Here is a 19336-nt window from a genome sequence, read left to right on the forward strand (position 1 = left end):
TAATCTCTTTTAAGACCAAATGTACTAAAAAATATATAACATAGGCTATTTCAGTTCATCTATGTTTACAATTTATTGCCTGTATAAATATACCCTTACTCTAATTTACTCAAATATGTGCTTTTATATTTATTTAGTTTTTAAAAAAATTATTTTGAGGGAGAGTGCACATGGTGTCAGTTTGGAGCCTGCTTAAGATTCTCTCTCCCCCTCTCTCTGCCTCTCCTGTGCTCGTGTGCACGGGCATGCACTCTCTTTCTCAAAAAAAAAAAAAAAAAAAAAAAGAAGAAGAAGAAGAAGAAGAAGTAAAAATTTAAAAAAAGAAAAAGTAATAAAGATCATTAAAGAACAGTAATTACTAAAACATTTAACCCAAAGAGACTGGGTTACATATAAATATCAAAAATTACTCCACAGGGGCGCCTGGATGGCTCAGTCGGTTAAGCGTCTGACTTCGGCTCAGGTCAAGATCTCACGGTTTGTGAGTTCGAGCCCTGCATCAAGCTCTGTGCTGACAGCTTGGAGCCTGGAGCCTGCTTCAGATTCTGTGTCTCCCTCTCTCTCTGCCCCATCCCCACTCAGGCTCTGTCTCTCTCTCTCAAAAATAAACACTAGGGCGCCTGGGTGGCGCAGTCGGTTAAGCATCTGACTTCAGCCAGGTCATGATCTCACGGTCTGTGAGTTCGAGCCCCGCGTCAGGCTCTGGGCTGATGGCTCAGAGCCTGGAGCCTGTTTCCGATTCTGTGTCTCCCTCTCTCTCTGCCCTTCCCCCGTTCATGCTCTGTCTCTCTCTGTCCCAAAAATAAATAAACGTTGAAAAAAAATTAAAAAAAAAATAAAATAAAATAAACACTAAAAAAAAAATTACTCCACAGACCCAATTATTCCCATTTATTGAGATTATTGCAGTCTCAAGGGGTAGAAACAGATATAAAAGACAGTGAATCAGAAAAATACAGGGAACTTCTTCAAATCAGTCTAAACCAGAAGATCCCATAATGCTCAGGCTGGAGGGCCTTGTAAAACCGCACACATTCTCCATGTGGAGAAATGCTATATCCTAGGAAAAATCCTGTCTTCCTACCCTAGCCTGCACCACCGCTAAGAAAAAGAGCGCCACGGACGGGGAGGAGCTCCTACATGGGACTTATCTCTTTGCCTGCGTGTGCTGGGAGGGAAAAAATCCATCATTACAGAAGGGCTACGTATTTTCTAAAAGTTAAATTCTAAGTTCCACTTAATCTCCACCATAAATACAAACATATGATTCGTGGCTGAATTTCTGTTTTTGCCCACTTAGGATCACAAGTGTTACCTCTTGGGGTTCTTTCAGAATATTAAGTACAACAACTGAAGAGGAAAGGCAGATGGCAGGTATGTTTTGTAAGTTTGTTTCTTAAGCTTCAAAGTCTGTATGCAAAGGGAAACATCAATAAAGTAATAATATTACATATAATTTGGAACTTATATCTTCAAGTAAGTGTCAGTCTTTAAAAGAGTTACTTTATGCAAACTGCCCGCTTATTTTAATGGTGTTCAGTATGTTCCACAGATTCACCAAAATAGACTTTAAAGGACATCTAATTCACTGCATTTATAATAACATTTTGTACTAATGTTATTAATTTTTTATCCAATTTGTCATCTTGCTCACCAAACAGTTCTGAATTACTATCAAATCTATACGCTATGAATGAAGATACAGATCACTGAAATTTGAAAAAGGACAGCATCACTGTGGCACACACAGAGTTTTCTATAATGATTCACTGAGAAAATTATGCTCATGTGGATTGATTTATGAAAAAATAAATTAATTAAATTTAAAAATGCATTTTTTAAACAAATAAAAAAGTCTGTATGTAAACTATGAAGAAAATATTAGAGACAGTAGTTCAGAATGGCTCTTAAAAGTTTCTCAGGTAAGTCATGTGAACTTCTGGGTTGTTCTAAAGAGTCTGAAAATCTATTGTGATTTAACTAATTCTGGAAGAACTATATTATTTAAAGGCATCAAATAGCTACTTGCATTAAAATATGTGGTCATGACTGAGGCGCCTGGGTGGCTCAGTCGGTTAAGCGTCCGACTTCAGCTCAGGTCATGATCTCACAGTTCGTAAGTTTAAGCCCTGTGTCAGGCTCTGTGCTGACAGCTCAGAGCCTGGAGCCTGCTTGGGATTCTGTGTCTCCCTCTCTCTCTGCCCCTCCCCAACTCACACTCTGTCTCTCTCTCTCAAAAATAAAATAAAAATATTTTTTTAAAAAATGTGCTCATGATTATATTTCAGAACATTTCCTGGAAGGATCTTTACTGTAATAGATGCTGTTGGTGCCCCACTGAGGTCCTCTTAGCAGCCTGTGTACTAAGCCTCAGTTCCTGGGAGTGCTGGCTACGATGGGCTCAGAGCTGCCTCCTTCTCCAGGGAACTGCCTTCATCCATAGGAAGCCATTGTCCTTGGCAGTAGCTGGGAGGCTGTCCTTTCCCTCTGGGAACAAGTTTCTGGCACTGGCAACTGAGTGATACAAAAGCCTGACTCCCTTGCCCCTCTGGAACCATTAACAGTCCAGAGCTGCCGTGAGATGAGGTGGAAAGTATGCTTCAGCTGAACCCACCTCTTTGCCTAGCTTCTCCTCCTGCCCTAGCCTGTGTCCCTCACTCTCAGGTTTAAACCAAGAACACTCCTTCACTGTACCAACTGAACAACAGAGCTCCATCTCAAGCTCTACACTGGCAAAGCTCTTACATAACCAAGAGCAGTTTCAACTCCGAAGCAATATTTAAATGAAAAGCGAAGATAAAAAAACACTATGCTACCTTGACAGGATGAAGATTTGTCGTGGTAATAATTTTGTGCAGTGGGCCTGCCAATTTTGGAGGCAGTTTTGGCTCTTTATCCAGTCCCTGGGGTTTCGTGTAATAATCCAGTCTCTCTCGGGGAAAGAAATTGTTGATTATAGTCACACAATCATGTTGACCTTTTAACAGAAAAATAGGAAATCTGTTATTTTATTATTCAAAATAGGACATTTTCCAATTTTTTATTAAGTATGTTGCTGTGTTCTTGTGAAGTAACCATGCATTAATGTCTTTCATTTTCAAGAAAAGAGAGTAGAAGAGGAAAAGGAGAGGTAAAATGTTTTGAGGAACATTTATAAGCATGTTTTGTGAGGTCAAGACATAATCTCCTTACAAAGACACAATGCACAGTACATAGGAAGATTATGGAGACTACAAAAAAAAGGGGGGGGGAGTTCAATTTATAATTGACCCTAAATTTTTTTAAAAGTTGTTTTGGGGGCAACCGGGTGTTGCATGATCTCGCAATTCGTGAGTTCAAGCCCTGCATCTGGCTCTGAGCTGACCACTCGGAGTCTGGAGCCTGGTTCAGATTCTGTGTCTCCCTTCCTCTCTCTATCCCTCCCCTGCTTGTGCTCTCTCTCTCTCAAAAACAAATAAATAAAACATTAAAAAAAAGATTAAAAGTTGTTTGTTTTTTATTCTATTTAAATGTCTCTTCTTCCACCCTTACAGAAATGATGGTCATTCTTCCCTAATCACATCTGGCTTTCTTCACACAGAATGTAAATTCACTCTATATAGATTATTATTGTTGTTGTTGTTGTTGTTGTTGTTGTTATCTCCCCTTCCCTTGAATTTGAGAAAAGCTTGGCCTCTTTGTGAATATAATTAGAGGAAAAGCTTTTGCCGGCGCAGCCTGGAATCCACTTTACAGCTTCTTATAGATCCCTATGCCACTTCTCTAAGCCATCTCTAGAGGTAAAACTGGTTCTATGAAACCAAAACTGTCCCTGGAGAAGTTGGTAGCCTGAATGTGTGTTCCTGTTGCCTCCCCTTCCCAGGCTCCCTCACCACTAACTCTCTGGGGCGGGGAAGAGGCCACTCTGGGCAAGCAGCCAGAACCTCGCAGGGCACAGCTGTAGGTGCAGACTCTTCTGGGATCTCTGGAGGAGAGACTTCTTCCTCTTCTCTGCCTGCCGAGGTGGGAGGGACCAGCAGCAGAAAGTCCTGGGAAGTGGGCCCACGGCACCAGGGCTCCGGGAGAGTGGTCTGGGTGGCCCCTGCCCAGCTTATGCATGGTCCTGGCAGCGTCTGCTTGAGTGAGGACAAAATTATCTTCCAGTTTGTTGACCCTGGGCCCACGGGTATAGAGATAGTGGCCCTTCTCTTCACTGCTCCACAACCCTCCAGCTTTACCTCGCTGCCTAGGAGATACAGAGCAAAGTTCCTGCAGGGATCCAGCAACATGAAGACTATGTGCTGCCTCCACCAGATGGCTTCTTTCGTGGGAAGTGCACTTACAACCACTACCACTGACCCAAACCAGCACCAAACCATACCCCTAATCACCAAACGAGAACACTCAAATCAAGCAGATCGAGTACAAAATGTGAAGTCTTGAGGATTGCAGAAAGATTCAAAACTTTAAAATTAACACACAAACTCAAACAGGTAACCCACTAGTGAGGACTAAAATAGTAATGCAGAAGATGAAGTAGATGAAATGTCTCCAAACAGAAAAATTAGGAAATGGTAATCATTATGGAAGAGACGAGGGCTGAAGGGCAGATTGAGAAACGTAGTAGTGAAAAATAACACAAGTCCCAGAAAGAAAAAGAGAAATGGATCGAGACTTAAAGATTAAACAAATGATAGGAGAACATGTCCCTGATTTGAAGGGAAATTTTAGTAGTGACCACAATCTCCTTTTTGGTATTCAGGGCTGTTCTTAAGTACCCAAACACCAGGGTTTGTTTGTTTGTTTGTGTGTTTGTTTCTTTGTCTCTCTCTCCCTCTTTCTTTCTTTTATTCAGAAAGCTCCAATATATGTACCTTGAGGGGATGTCAAACAGTAATAGGATATATTAGAAACATGAGGTGCTCTGTTTAGCAAATGATCATCTCTACATCCACAATATTCACGGAGGGATAGACAGAAACAGTCAATCAAGCAAATGTACAAGCAGGACATGAACATGTCGGCATCAAAATTAACACTGGTCACCGCATGTGGGAATTTACAACTGTGCAGAAAGAAACCAGACAAGATGAAGACAAACTACAATCCTTCCTTAAAATGCAGTCTATATCCAGCTTCAATAAAAAGATGGGTATTGCTACTTAAAAAAACAAAAAAAAGTTCTAAAATTACCTCCTAAAAACCTTAAAATCGACAGAGAAAAAGTTGAAGAGAAAACAGTCGGGTAAATAGAGAATTAGCTTGTTACTATGTGTTCTCATCAGCCTCTCAACTAATAGAGTCAGGACAGTCCCTGTGAGCAGTGGCAATATTGGTACATTAAAAATACCAGCTATGTATCAATGACACAGTCACAGGAAGAGAGAGGCTTCTTGAGAGTCCATCTTTGTAAGAAGGACAAAATAATAATATTTTCAGCATTAATCTTTTTTACATTTTAGGTAGTGCTTACATTATTTTGGTATTTTATTTTAAATAATCTGCTAATAATTTATATTAGACTGATGTATATACTTATAACCAAAACAAATATTTAGTTTTACTGGTATTTAATTTATGAATTCTGAGTAAATACAAATGAAACAGTACTATCACTGCAGAAAATATATGCTGGGGGTGGGCGGGGGGGGGAGGGGGCAGTGTATAATCTGGGACCAGAATTGCTATCACTAGACTTAAGTCTTCCTGATTGAATAGGGTCACTGAGTCAGTCTTAGGAAGGATTACTGAGAACACACACACACACACACACACAACTAAACACATCTTAGTAAAATGTTTTATTTTCTAGGATAGGCTGAAATTCAAAACACACTTCCAGAATGATATATGGAAAGTTTACTAAGGAAAATAAATTCTCATTTATAAGCACGTAGGAAAGTGTGAAGGAAGTTCTACAAATGACTGAGGGAAAAGCACAGTGATATAAGAACCATGAAACTACCCAGGGATGACTCACATTTCTGAGAGAAAGAGAATTTCTGTTATGATATGTTTCAAACCAGATTCAACCTACAAACCATCCCAGAAGGTCCTGTAGCCCAAACCTAAATGAGAACACAGAGAGCTCCAGATGGAGCTAGGGGGGAGGGGAGAGGAGTGGAGAATGCCTGGTAGCAGAGATGGCTAGTCTGAATAATGGGTGGAGGCAGCATGAGTTGACTATGAGGATTACTGGAAGAGAAGTAACACACTTTGAATGACACTCTAATTACATATCGGGACTAAAAATACTAAACTCCCTCAGCAAAGTCCACAGCTGGTGGCAGTGGTGGAGGAGGAAAGGAAAGTCCCAGGCCTGATAAGGCAAAACAGAGAAATGTAGAGAAATCAATGAGTTTAGAAGTATTTTCTCGTGTTTGAATTGCTAAATGGGCAAATACAGTTCCTTGGGGGTGGGACATAGAGGAGAATTTTGTTCTTGTTTTCTTTTTCTTTTTTTTTTTCCTTGCCTGGTTCTTTTTTTTTAATTTTATTTTTTATTTTTTAAAATTTACATCCAAATTAGTTAGCATAGAGTGCAACAATGATTTCTGGAGTAGATTCCCTAATGCCCCTTATCCATTTAGCCCATCTCCCCTCCCACAACCCCTCCAGTAACCCTCAGTTTGTTCTCCATATTTATGAGTCTCTTCTATTTTGTCCCCCTCCCTGTTTTTATATTATTTTTGTTTCCCTTCCCTTTTGTTCATCTGTTTTGTCTCTTAAAGTCCTCATATGAGTGAAGTCATATGATTTTTGTCTTTCTCTGACTGACTAATTTCACTTAGCATAATACCCTTCAGTTCCATCCACATAGTTTCAAATGGTAAGATTTCATTCTTTTTGATTGCCGAGTAATACTCCATTGTGTGTGTGTGTGTGTGTGTGTGTGTGTGTGTGTGTGTGTGTATGCCACATCTTCTTTATCCATTCATCCGTCGATGGACATTTGGGCTCTTTCCATACTTTGGCTATTGTTGATAGTGCTGCTATAAACATGGGGGGTGCATGTGTCCCTTTGAAACAGCACACCTGTATCCTGTGGATAAATGCCTAGTAGTGAAATTGCTGGGTCGTAGGGTAGTTCTATTTTTAGTTTTTTGAGGAACCTCCATACTGTTTTCCAGAGTGGCTGCACCAGCTTGCATTCCCATGTTCTTGTTTTTAAATAACCAACAAATATGGGTTTGACTGGGAGTGTCGTGAATAGGAAAGTAAGCATTAGTGGAATGGGAAAGCATTCTTGATCTTTCAAGTTAATAAAAGAAGAAATAAGTGTACTCCAACATGACCAGGCCAGTCACATTAAGCACACACACACACACACACACACGCATGCACACGCACACAAAACCACCAAGTAAAACAAAGTGTAAAAACGTGGTAAAAGAGGAGGTACGTAGTCAAGTTTATCAATAACCACAAATATGCATAAGTTGAATACCTGTTAAAAGAAAGAATATCTCATTCTGGGTTAGAGAACAGAGCACACCTACATGGGTTTATAAAAATACAGGTATAGAAGTAGTTACACTACTAAAATGAAATAATAAAGATGGAAAATAAAGAGATCAGCAAAGAGGTTATTGACAAAGGCAAAAAAACAAAAAGGAATCAAGAATGGTTATAATTTATGAAAAAGTATATTAGTAGATTCTGTACCAATAAAACCACTAGCAATTTCATAAAAAGGGAAGAGCAAAAAATATTACCATTAAAAACAGGAAAAAAAACCTAGACATGTCGATTTTCACTACTATTGTTGCTTCTTACTTTGAAGCCTGAAGCAAATTCAAACAGAAAATAAATGCAATTGAACAGCTATAAAACCCAGGAGACTCTAGTAAGAATGACAAGAAAAATACAGAAATCAATGGCTTTCTCCTTATTACCCATAACCAGCTAGAAATGACAGAGTGTGGCAGTCAGTGGTAGTGGGAATTCTCCTTACAATACGGGCAATAACTACAAATTACCTAGAAGTAAATTTTAAAAAAATGGAGTTTCATTTAAAAGAAAGAACTGATCTGAGGGGATATAATGAATATTATTAAGGTACCAAAAATAAGTTCTAAAACACACACACATACACAAAAATCAATATATCAGCATACCATGCGATTGAATAGCATGTCTTATCATACAGTGGTCAATTCTCTGAAAATAATTATATAACTATTTAATAAAAGTCCAACAAGAACCAAAAAAAATGGGGGGACAGAGGAAGGTATTCAAACGGGAAGACCTGAAGGGAACATGTGGTTTAAAGTCAATGTGATCAAACAATATGGTATTGATACAGAGAGTGACAAGCAGGCCTGTAGAAGAGAATATGGGGCCCAGAAATAGATACCAGTATATAAGAGAAATTAACTTACCACAAAAGTGGTATTACAATTTAGTGGGAAAATGCTGGGTGGTTTAGTAAGTGGTGCTATCACAATTAACTACATATCCAGGGGGAAATAAACTCTAAAAAATTAAATTTTGAAAGTACAAAAAAAAAAAAAAATTGAAGGGCAATTAGGAGTATCCTCAACTAACCCATATTTAAGAACTCTTCTGACAAGACAAGAACCACGGAAACTATAAAAGAAAAACTATGATTACTTAAAAATAAATTTTCTATGGCAAAAGTTCCCATAAAGTCAAAAGAAGGAAATATAACTATTTGAAATACACTTGATAGAAAAAGGGTTAGCAACCATAATACACATAAAGCTCCTCAAAACAGTAAGAAAAAGACAACCCAAAGGATAAATAATGAGTATGAGCGTCCACAGAAAAGAGAAATAGAAATGACCAACAGCGGAAAATAACTTAATTTCGTGAATAATGAGGGGAATGTAAATTTACAATATACCATCTTTTCAACTACCAGATTGGCAAAAAAGTGAAAGCACCCAGTTCTGATGAAGATGTTCCTAAGAATGTGAATTGTGTGTGTGTGGCGCGTGGGGGGGCGGGTGCATCTGGGTGGCTCAGTTGGTTAAGCGTCCAACTGTGGCTCAGGTCATGATCTCGCAGTTCATGAGTTCGAGCCCTGCATCAGGCTCTGGGCTGACAGCTCTGAGCCTGGAGTCAGCTTCAGATTCTGTGTCTCCCTCTCTCTGCCCCACCCATGCTCGCACACTGTCTGTCTGAAAAATAAACAAACTTTAAAGAAAAAAAAAAAAAAAAAGAATGTGAATCATGGGGCACCTGGGTGGCTCAGTCAGTTAAGCGTACAAGTCTTGATTTTGGCTTAGGTCATGATCTCACAGTTTGTTCGAGCCCCACTCTGTGCTGACAGCTTGCTCAGAGCCTGGAGTCTACTTTGGATTCTGTGTCTCCTTCTCTCTCTCTGCCCCTCCCCCAAATGCACTCTATGTCTCTCAAAAATTAATAAATGTAAATTTTAAAAAATTAATTAAATTGTTTTTAATTTTTTAATAAAAAAATAAGAATGTGAACTGTTATGCCCTTCTTTAAAAGACAATCTAGACTTACACTGAAATTAAAAATACATACCCTGTGTCTCAGCCCTTTTACTTCTGAGAGTATGTGTTATAGGGATTATAGCACTGTCGTGTAAAAATATATGACCGAGGATCATTATTACATCATTTGTAGTGAAATGATTTTTAAAAACTATCAGTAGGGGAGAGCCAAATGCACTGTGGTACGTCTGAATCATATGGAATATGACATAAATTCAGTGGAAATAACTGAATTTATATCCACTGAGATGAGAGGGACTTCCATGGCATACTAGTAAGTGAAGGAAACAAGTTATAAGAAATATATTTGTAAGATAAATCTTTTTTAAAAGATAAAAATCTTTTTTAAAGATAAAAATCATTCATATGCGTGCACATATTGATACAAACCATTCCGCTTGAGGGCAGTAAGAGGGGGTGGATGACTTTTTAAAAAGACTACCTATAATGGAAAATATCGTGTAGACCAAAAGGGTTTAATTCTCATCTGTGAGATTCAAATGGAATGCAAACAATTCTCTTATTTTAGGATGGGACTGGGGACAATTTCTACCTTAGATTTCTATGGATCTAGTGGTGTTAAGAGAAAGGAAAGTAAAAGAGCATCGTATTCATGTGCGAAAAAAGAGCCCTCTCCACTTCCAGCCCTGTGACCTGAGGGAAGTTACTGAACCTCTGTCTGCGCTCTCATTTGCTACATCGTGGACGTGATGAAAACTGGGAGTTCAGTAGAACCTCATTTCATCTAACTGCTAGTCCTCAGGGCACAGATCAGAAAACTGAGTCCTGCAGAGAAGAGATGTGCCCACGATCTTGTAATGAATTAGCAGCAGACGTGAACTAAAATATGAGAACCAAGCTTCCTGGATGAGTCTTATTTCCCCTTTGTACTGACACCCTCAAAATGAGCCTAGTGGTAAGCTGGGGGCAACCAGGGAGACTCTAACTGTGGGAGATAAATATTTCTCTGAAGTTTGTACTGCAAGACCATACTTAAATCCTCCTGAAATTGAGATAAAATAAGGATATTCGCTCTCACAGAGCTGACTCAGTGACTATCTGACTTAATCACTGGTAGCTACTATTAGTGTTTTGAGATAATTTAGTAACAAAATTTAACAAAACATACAGTTATTGCCCTCCTGTATGAGACTAATTTCCATGGCTTAAATGTAATTTCTCTCAAAACTTCCTTGGAAGAGGATACAAGATCCCTCTATTTGATGTATTTCTATGAAACCCTTAAGCTGTGCCTTGAAGTATATTTTCACAATGGTTGTCATTGCTATTAGCCTCCAACTGCCTGAACACATGAAGAGCCTCTGTTTCATTCACCACTGTATCCAAAGCACCTACAGTGATGCTTGGTATAGAGGTTGCAAACAATAACTATTTGTTTAATGACTTATCAGTCCTAAAAAGTCACTTGCTGCATCCCCAATAAATCAGAGGTTTATATATTTGCTTGTCTATTTTTGGACTTCCCTTAACTGCTAACTCAGTGGGACTAAAACACCAACGACCAAATATTCACGCCACTCTCTTCCAAACCCCTCATATTATGTCCAGTAACAGGATTAATATACCAAGAAATACTGGGCACAACACAATAAAAGTTTGTGCTTGATGAGGATGAAAATGAAACAGCTATATATTACACTATTATTAATGCTCCTTTCTATGAAAAAACTGCATTGTTGCAATTTTTATTAGCAACAGTAACTGATGACACCTATTTAGTGCTACCCGTAAAGCTCCGGAAGTCAACATCTCATTTAATCCTTTCAATAACCAGGAACCATGTTACAATGGATAAAGTAAAGGTCAGAATAATTAAGTAACCTGCTACTGACTGGCACAGCCAGGATTTCAATTGAGGACTGTTGACTTCACAGTTCATGTTCTTGACTTTAGGTTAAACTACTTCCTTAGAGAAATAAGATACAGTCATCAAAGCATTTAACTACAACTAAAATGGCCCCACTATTCTTTGTATCTCACAAGGTGGAAATTCAAGATAGCTTGCTCATTTTCTCCAAAGGGTCACTGGACGTTTCATTAAGTTAGACAAAACCCAGCAAAGTGTAAACATTTTGCTTTTTTAAAACTGAACATGACACTATTTGTACTCTGAGAAGCGAAGTGCTATTTCTTCACGGAGGACATTTTGGATACAACCTAATTAAAAAATGCCGTAAAAACTCACCCACAAAGGCTGCCATCTGAGCTGCTGTTCTTCCTACAGAGTTAACAACATCTGTCTCAGCACCAGCTTCCAACATTACCCACGTGATGTCTTTGTTACCTGACGTTAGAAGGGAACGTATCTGTTAATATTAAGGAAATGCCCAACTGAAAACACCTCCTTCAAATGATCTGTACCCTTTTTCCTCATTTAGTTTTAGGTTTCTATCTTGTGAATATTTTCATTTTCTCTGAAATGTAAATCATAACCAGAGTAAAGAGTAAAATAATACAAAAACCCATATAGAGATTAACCTCATTTTGGGGGAAAAACATCAGGCAATACAAAGACGGTATGGAACTGAGTATCACTTTTTTTTTTTTAACAAAATGTATTTTTTTACTGATAACGTATAAAGTGAAAAGAAACAAAAAATATCAATAACAAAGAGTGATAAAATGAAAAATCTCCCCTTAATATCTACTACTAATCCATCCCAATCCTCACATCCACAGGCCCTGGAATAATGATACAACAGGTGACGGTCTATCATTTGCTTTTATTCTATTTGCATTCTATTGCTAATGTAATCATTACAGATATTTTGCTATTATGAACTATACTTAGTGACCAGCATTTTCCATTAATTTCTGCAGGATGGAACAGTTCCTGGAAAACACTGCAGAATCAAAGTTATGCCTATTTTAAAGGCATTTTGCCAGGCTGACTTCTAGCAGGTTGGGCAGATGTGCATATGCCAAAACAGTGCAGAGAAGTCCCTATGCTGACGCTGGACATGATCACTCTTCCTTAACCTCTGGCAATACAGTGAGTGACAAATGATCATTTATTTTCCCAACTGCATTTCTTTGCTAATTGGTGAAAATATTTTATGTCCTTATGGGCCAGCTCTATGTCTTTTGTTCTCTGTTCAATTTTCTGTCCAATTTTCTATTGCAGTACTTGTTTCTATATGATTTATGAGAGCTCCTGCTACATAATAATATGACCCTTTAAGATATGTAATGAATATTTTCCTCAGTTTTTCATTTGTACTTTATACATTGGTATATTCTATATTTGGAAATGTTAAGATTATATATAACCAAGTTGGTCAATGTTGTCCTTTTTATATTCTATATTTTATATATCACACTTAGAAAGGCTTTCCTCCTTTTTTCCTCTCCAAGTTTTTATTTAAATTCAAGCTAGTTAACATACAGTGCAATATTAGTTTCAGGTATAGAATTTGGTGATTCATCACTTCCATACAACACCCACTGCTCATCACATCAAGGGCATTCCTTAATCCCCATTATCTATTTAAGCTATCCCCACCCCTTCTCCAGAAATGCTTTCCTCTTCCAGGATTATAAAAATATAGATTACTGTTTTTAAGGTATGAGAGTATTATATCTTCCTTTTCTTAAAAAACAAAAAAAAAAACAAAAAACAAAAAAACAAAAACACCTACAAATACAGATGACTCCACTTAATTGTAAATATTTCCCAATTGTCTTTATTCACAAATCAGAGTAAGTTTCTAACTGGATCAGCATATTTAGGACAAAATGTCAGTGAAGCAAACAGACAGCTCTAACACAGCAGCTATTTTTTCAAGAGACCAAAGAAGTTTTCATATTACTTCAACATACAAAGATACAGAACGTTAATGGAACTCACTTGAAAGAATAATGATCCATCTCCTTAACTCTACACAAAATATATTGTCCATACAATCAGCTGATTTAAATAAGCAAAGAAACATCACCAAATTAACTATATAACATACTTTATACATTACAACCTTTCAAGAACCAATTCCTACCTTTCCTGTAAGAACTGACCTTAAACTTACTATAATAAAAAAGCATGTAATTTAAAAGTATCTATGTACTTATAAAAAATTTGCATAGGTGACTGATACTGATACATTAGAATAAATTCTAAAACATCACCAGAAAGTGCAGCAAACATGAGGGCTGTGTATCCATGTTCATGCTGATGACAATTTACATCAGCTCCATGCCGCAGAAGTAATCTGCACATATCAAGTTTTCCTTTATATGCAGCGTGCATTAGAGGAGTCATTCCATTCTGTAACAAAAAGGGAAAAAGTATTAATTATATTTATTTACCTTTTCTCCTATGAACAACTCCTGAAATTAAACTAAAAACATAAAAGAAACATGAATTAATAAACTCATAAAGTACTTTTATGTTGACTTTCTCACTTGGATCTTTCATAAACTACTGAGGAAAAATAAGTTTTGTTATCTGATAATTTTTTATTAGCAAATAGTTTCAAAGAAGATTTGCTCAACCTCACATAGCCAGTAAAATGGCCAGGGAGGCACAAGAACCTAGATCATCAGGGTTCGCATCTCTACCACACATACTTAGCTACTGGAGAAACAAATAAACTAACGGATACAAATGCATAAACATGAAAACAAAAACATCTCAAACAATCAGAATGCCTATCAATGAGAAAGTTGAATAAAGCATGTTGTATCCACTTGTAAATCATACCCACGAAAAGAGTAATCGTGAACCTCTTGACTGAATGCATCTGGATCTAACGAATTGGAGAAATTTCCATGAATTACTGCCAATGAGAAAAACAAGATGCAGGAAATGTATATTATAATAGTATCATTTTTAAAATGATACCCCAAACCACATTTACATTTTGATTATATATATGATTTGATCATATATACAATATAAATATCAAGAAATGATTGGTCATATCACACTACATTGTTTAGTCTGCATGTTTTGTGCATATCCAGCGAAACATCCAACTTATTTGTTCTGAGTATCTGATGCTACGTGGTAGATAAATGAGCAAGGTGTTCTCTAAGTGGATTTTCAAAGCAAACCAGGAAAACTCTTTAAGTGCTGGAATTTCAAAGTTGTTTTGGATGAAGACTTCTCTAAAATGTAGAATCTGGGGGTGCCTGGGTGGCTCAGTCGGTTAAGCGTCTGACTTCGGCTCAGGTCATGATCTCACGGTTCGTGGGTTTGAGCCCCGCATTGGGCTCTGTGCTGACAGCTCAGAGCCTGGAGCCTGTTTCAGATTCTGTGTCTCCTTCTCTCTCTCTGCCCCTCCCCCACTCACGCTCTGTCTCCCTCTGTCTCAAAAATAAATAAACATTAAAATGTAGAATCTGTTACTGTAGTAAATCTTAGAATGTCAACATAATTTGAATCGTTCTTTATGAGTCCACACTAGGATTATGAACACAAGCCATCAATATTCTAGAAGTGTTACTGATATAAGAATTATACGAAGGCTGAGACCTTTCAAGGGGCTGTACAAGAGACATCTTAGTAGGAGTAGCCAATGTTTCTTGAGAACAATAAAAAACTGGTAAGATTATAATGTTAAGACTCCCTTTGTTGGGAGTATCTACAAGGATGAGGTATTTAAAGGTTGGGAGTGGTTCGGGTGGGCATGGGTAATCAGGATCTCACTACACAGAGGCAGCTCTGGGGAAGTGGGGATGAATTATATGGTTATTACCTTTAGAATAAGACAAAAATGCATTCAAAGCAAGACTAGGGTGGTAGCCTCGTAGGATGCTATAACCTAGACATAAGAAGCTAGGTGCAGCCTGGGGGTAAAGAAGGACACAATACAGGCAGGTAGGCGATTTATCACACAGCAATCCCATTGTATAAGTAAAGGTTGTAAGTCTGACACCGCAGAATTGTCCTATATATTTAAAATAAATAAATACATAACCCTAAAGCAGCTTTCAACACAGTGTGAAAAGATGTTTAAGAACAAAGGAGATGTGCAAAGTTTTTGAATCTTACATTGCAATTGCAAAGTGTCTTCACTTTTTTTATGTCTGCTTGTGTTTTAACTGTCCTTTCTGTTGATCACTTCTGAAGTCCATTTACCTGACTGCCTTCCTGTTTCCTGATACTCCTTTTCTGCTGACTCTCTCTCTCTTTCTCTCTCTCCCTTTTAATTTTTCTTTATTTTTGCTCTTTCTTATTTATCATTGGTCTTCGTAACAGGGATTGGTTTTCAGAACTAATCAATGAGAGCTTTTTTCCAAAGAGGTAATGAGCAAACCCAAACATGTCATTTGCTGTGCATTCTCTGAACCTGTTATCCTTGTCATGTCTGTAATACAGCGTATGCTTTTCCTGTATCAAATTTCAGTGCTGGCCTGGATGACCCTAGGTAAGAGAAGCCAAACATGTTACGTGATAATTTATACTAAGCTTTTCTTTCTTTTTACTAAGGGTTATAATAACTTAGAACAAAAAATTATAAACTTTGAGTGCAATGATTACTACGTATTATCTTTACTGAGTGCTTAATATATGTCAGACACAGATTTATGCACTGTGGATAGCAATGAACAAATTCCATGCTCCTCCAGTCTAAGTCCCTGACATTTAAATTTTAGTTGAGGTGATAAGGCAGGGGTAATACAAACGCTACAGGGAAAGAACATTGAGTAAGAGGGAAACAGAATGCCAGAAAGAGATTATTATTTTTAAATAAAAGGACAGTTAAGAAATGTCCCTCTAAGGAGGTGGCATTTGAACAAAACCTTCCTGAGGGAGTGAAGACACAAAGAATTTAAATAACTAGGGCAAGACTGCTCCAGGTAAAGGGAATGCAAGTCGGAACTTTGAGAGCAAAGAGTATTGCCTTCAAGGAACACCGAGGAGGCCTAATGGGTCTGCAGTTTGCTCACAGAATCTTCAGGAATCTCCTTGTCCTGATTCTCATGCTTCTAGGGTTTTGCCATTAAATATGAAAGTGTGTCTAATGTTTTAACATTAAGCAGGATGCTACTGTTTGGGGAAGGTTTCCACAAATCTTTTATCAAGTTACCAAAAAAACCTATTCTATCCTAATCTGTTAAGAGCTTTTACCATCAATGGACACTAAATGTTATCAAAGGTATTATAGCATCCGTTGAGATAAACATAGGTGATTCTTTTATTCTGTAATATAATGGATAATATTGAAAGATCCTCTTAAATTGAACCATCCTATCACTTTTGGAGAAACCTTACTTGGTTATTATTTAATTATTATTTTGACATACTACTGGATCAATTTGCTAGTATCTTAGAGTTTTTGTATCTGAGTTATAAACTGAATTGGGCCCAAGGTTTTCTTGGTCTTTTTCCTATTTTGGCATCAGTGTTACGCTAGTCTTATCAAATGAGTTGGGTATCTTCCCATCTTTTTATGAACTAACTGCAATCTGTGTAAAATGAGAAGTCCTTGAACATTTTGTAAAGCATACTCAGGTTTGCAGCTTTAGGAAGTGGTTGGCATTTAAATATATTTACACAAATTTTCCTTAATTATTCTAGTTTTTCTACTTCTATATGAGATGAATATATTCATTTTTATTTTTCTATAAAGTTACTGTTATATGGGTTTTCATATATATTGGCTTCAACACAAAAACTTATGAAAATTTCCTTTATAACTGCAGTTATACTCTCTCTTACTTTCTTGGTACTTATATACATCATTTTCTGGCTCATACTTTTCAGACTGTGTCTAATATTTTGGTCTTATGCTGAGAACTTTGTTTTTTTTCTATTCTTTTTAAACAGCTTTATTGAGATATATAATTCACATACCATAAAATTCACCATTTAATACATACAATCAAATAGTTTTCAGTATATTTGCAGGGTTGTACAAGGATCACCACAATCAATTTTAGGATATTTTTATTTCCCCCACAAGGAACCACCTATCCATTATCAGGGACCCCTCCCCCCCCACCCGCCCCACCACCTTCCTACCCAGCCCTAGGCAACCACTAATTTACTTTCTGTCCCTATGGATTTGCTTATTTTGGACAACTACAAATGGAATCATAATATTTAGTATTCTGCGACGGGCTTCTTTGACTTGGCAAATGTTTTCAAGGTTCATCCATGTTGTAGCATTTACCAGTCCTTCACTCCTTTTTATGAAGGACTGTTCCACTGTACAGATATACTACATTTTGTTTATCTGCTCATCAGCTGATGGACATTTGGGTTGTTTCTAACTTTGGCTATTAAGAATAATGCTGCTATAAATGTTCATGAGCAAGTTTTTGTGTTGACATATGCTTTATTTTTCTTAGGAAAATACACCTAGGATTGCTGGGCCATATGAAAACTCTATGTTTAATCAAGGGAGGAACGGTCAACCTGTTTTCTAGACTGGCTGTGCCATTTACCCACCAACAATCAATGAGGATTCCCATTTCTTCACAACCTCACCAATGCTTATTATTATTTATCTTTTTTATTATAGCCATCCCAGCAGGTGTCCCACGGTAGCTCACTGCAGTTTTGATTTGCAGTTCCCTGGCAGCTCATACTGAGCATTTTTTCATGTGCACATTGGTCATTTGAGTATCTTTTAGAACAATATCTATTTAGATCCTTTGTCCAGTTTTTAATAGTGTTGTCTTTTTTACTGTTGAGTTGTAGGAGTTCATAATAGCTTCTAGTTACAATTCCCTTATCAGATAGGATTTGTAGAACCATTCTGTGGGATTATCTTCTCACTGTTTAATGGTATACCTTGAAGCACAAACATTTTTATTTTAATTTTTTTTCTTTTGTTGCTTGTGCCTGATGGCTTTTTAAAATGTTTATTTCTATTTTAATTCATTCATTCACTCCTTTTATTCTCTGAGCATACCCTAATCTTTTAAAACAATTTTTAGCTGAAAGCTCAGAATACCATACAAGTTGAAAGTACAATAAATGCTGCAAAATAATAATAATAATAATAATAATAATAATAATAGCAATGATGATAAATGTGACAAATGCAAATTTTCCCTGAATATCACTTTGGCCACATACCACAGCTTTTGATAAATAGTAGCTTTTGATAAATGTTCTCAGTTTTAAATAGTAGACAATTCCTACTTCTATTTCTTCTTTTAACCAAGAACTACTGACAGTTAAAATTAATTTTTCAAGTTGCTTTATTATTCAGATCATATTTTTGTTTATTTGTAATGTCTACTACTGCATTAGGTAAACTTCTTTGAAATTAGCTAAAATTTCCTTTGTAAGATAGTGTAACACAGACTAATTTTTATCAATGTTCCAGGTAAAAGAAAATGTACTATTGTTTTTTCTATCTTAGTACACTGTCAATTAGTTATCCAAATTTTCTGTTCCCTGTATTACTTTTTTTCTACTTAATCTAGTGGTTTGTCAAAGTGTTTCGGCAGTTTTACAAATTGCTCCTTTGAATTCTAACTTTTTCTCTATGAATCTCAAAGTCATAAGCTTTTAAGTGAACACCTAAGGCTAGTATGTTCTTGGTGGATTACTAATTTAATCTATGAGAGTCTTCATCTTTTTAAAAATTTTTAAAATTTTTTGCTTGAAACTTTAATTCGTCTGACATTAATTTTGCTACCTATGTCTGGGGAAAGGATCAATAAAACCCCTTCCCCTTCTGCATGAGCAAGTGATGTAAACTTTCCAGCACTAGAACCACACTGAATAATCAAGTAGCCACGAGCCACCCATGGCTAATGGCTGGTATCAGACAGCTCAGAACAGACATTGCCTTCATTGCAGAAAGTTATTTTGGAAAGCAGCTATACTAGAAAGTTGAGGTTAGGTTCAGTTAACTTTCCCTACAAGTAGAATTGTTGTATCAAAAGTATATACATTT

General features: G+C 37.0%; 1 protein-coding gene across 3 annotated transcripts in view; it reads right to left on the reverse strand.

The window, feature by feature from the left end:
- Positions 1-19336, reverse strand: part of ANKMY2 (ankyrin repeat and MYND domain containing 2) — a 37709-nt gene that overhangs the window by 12309 nt on the left and 6064 nt on the right. For all 3 annotated transcript variants that reach the window (XM_047096862.1, XM_047096863.1, XM_047096861.1), the window contains exons 3-5: positions 13605-13743; positions 11668-11766; positions 2817-2977 (exon numbers count right to left, since the gene is read on the reverse strand). In XM_047096862.1, coding sequence (XP_046952818.1) covers positions 2817-2977; positions 11668-11766; positions 13605-13743 — 399 coding nt within the window. The remainder of the gene's footprint in view (positions 1-2816; positions 2978-11667; positions 11767-13604; positions 13744-19336) is intronic.

This window comes from Lynx rufus, unplaced genomic scaffold (genome assembly GCF_022079265.1).
Source record: "Lynx rufus isolate CCGP_SWC_20201006 ecotype Redwood Valley unplaced genomic scaffold, mLynRuf1.p SCAF_4, whole genome shotgun sequence".
NCBI classification, from domain to species: domain Eukaryota; kingdom Metazoa; phylum Chordata; class Mammalia; order Carnivora; family Felidae; genus Lynx; species Lynx rufus.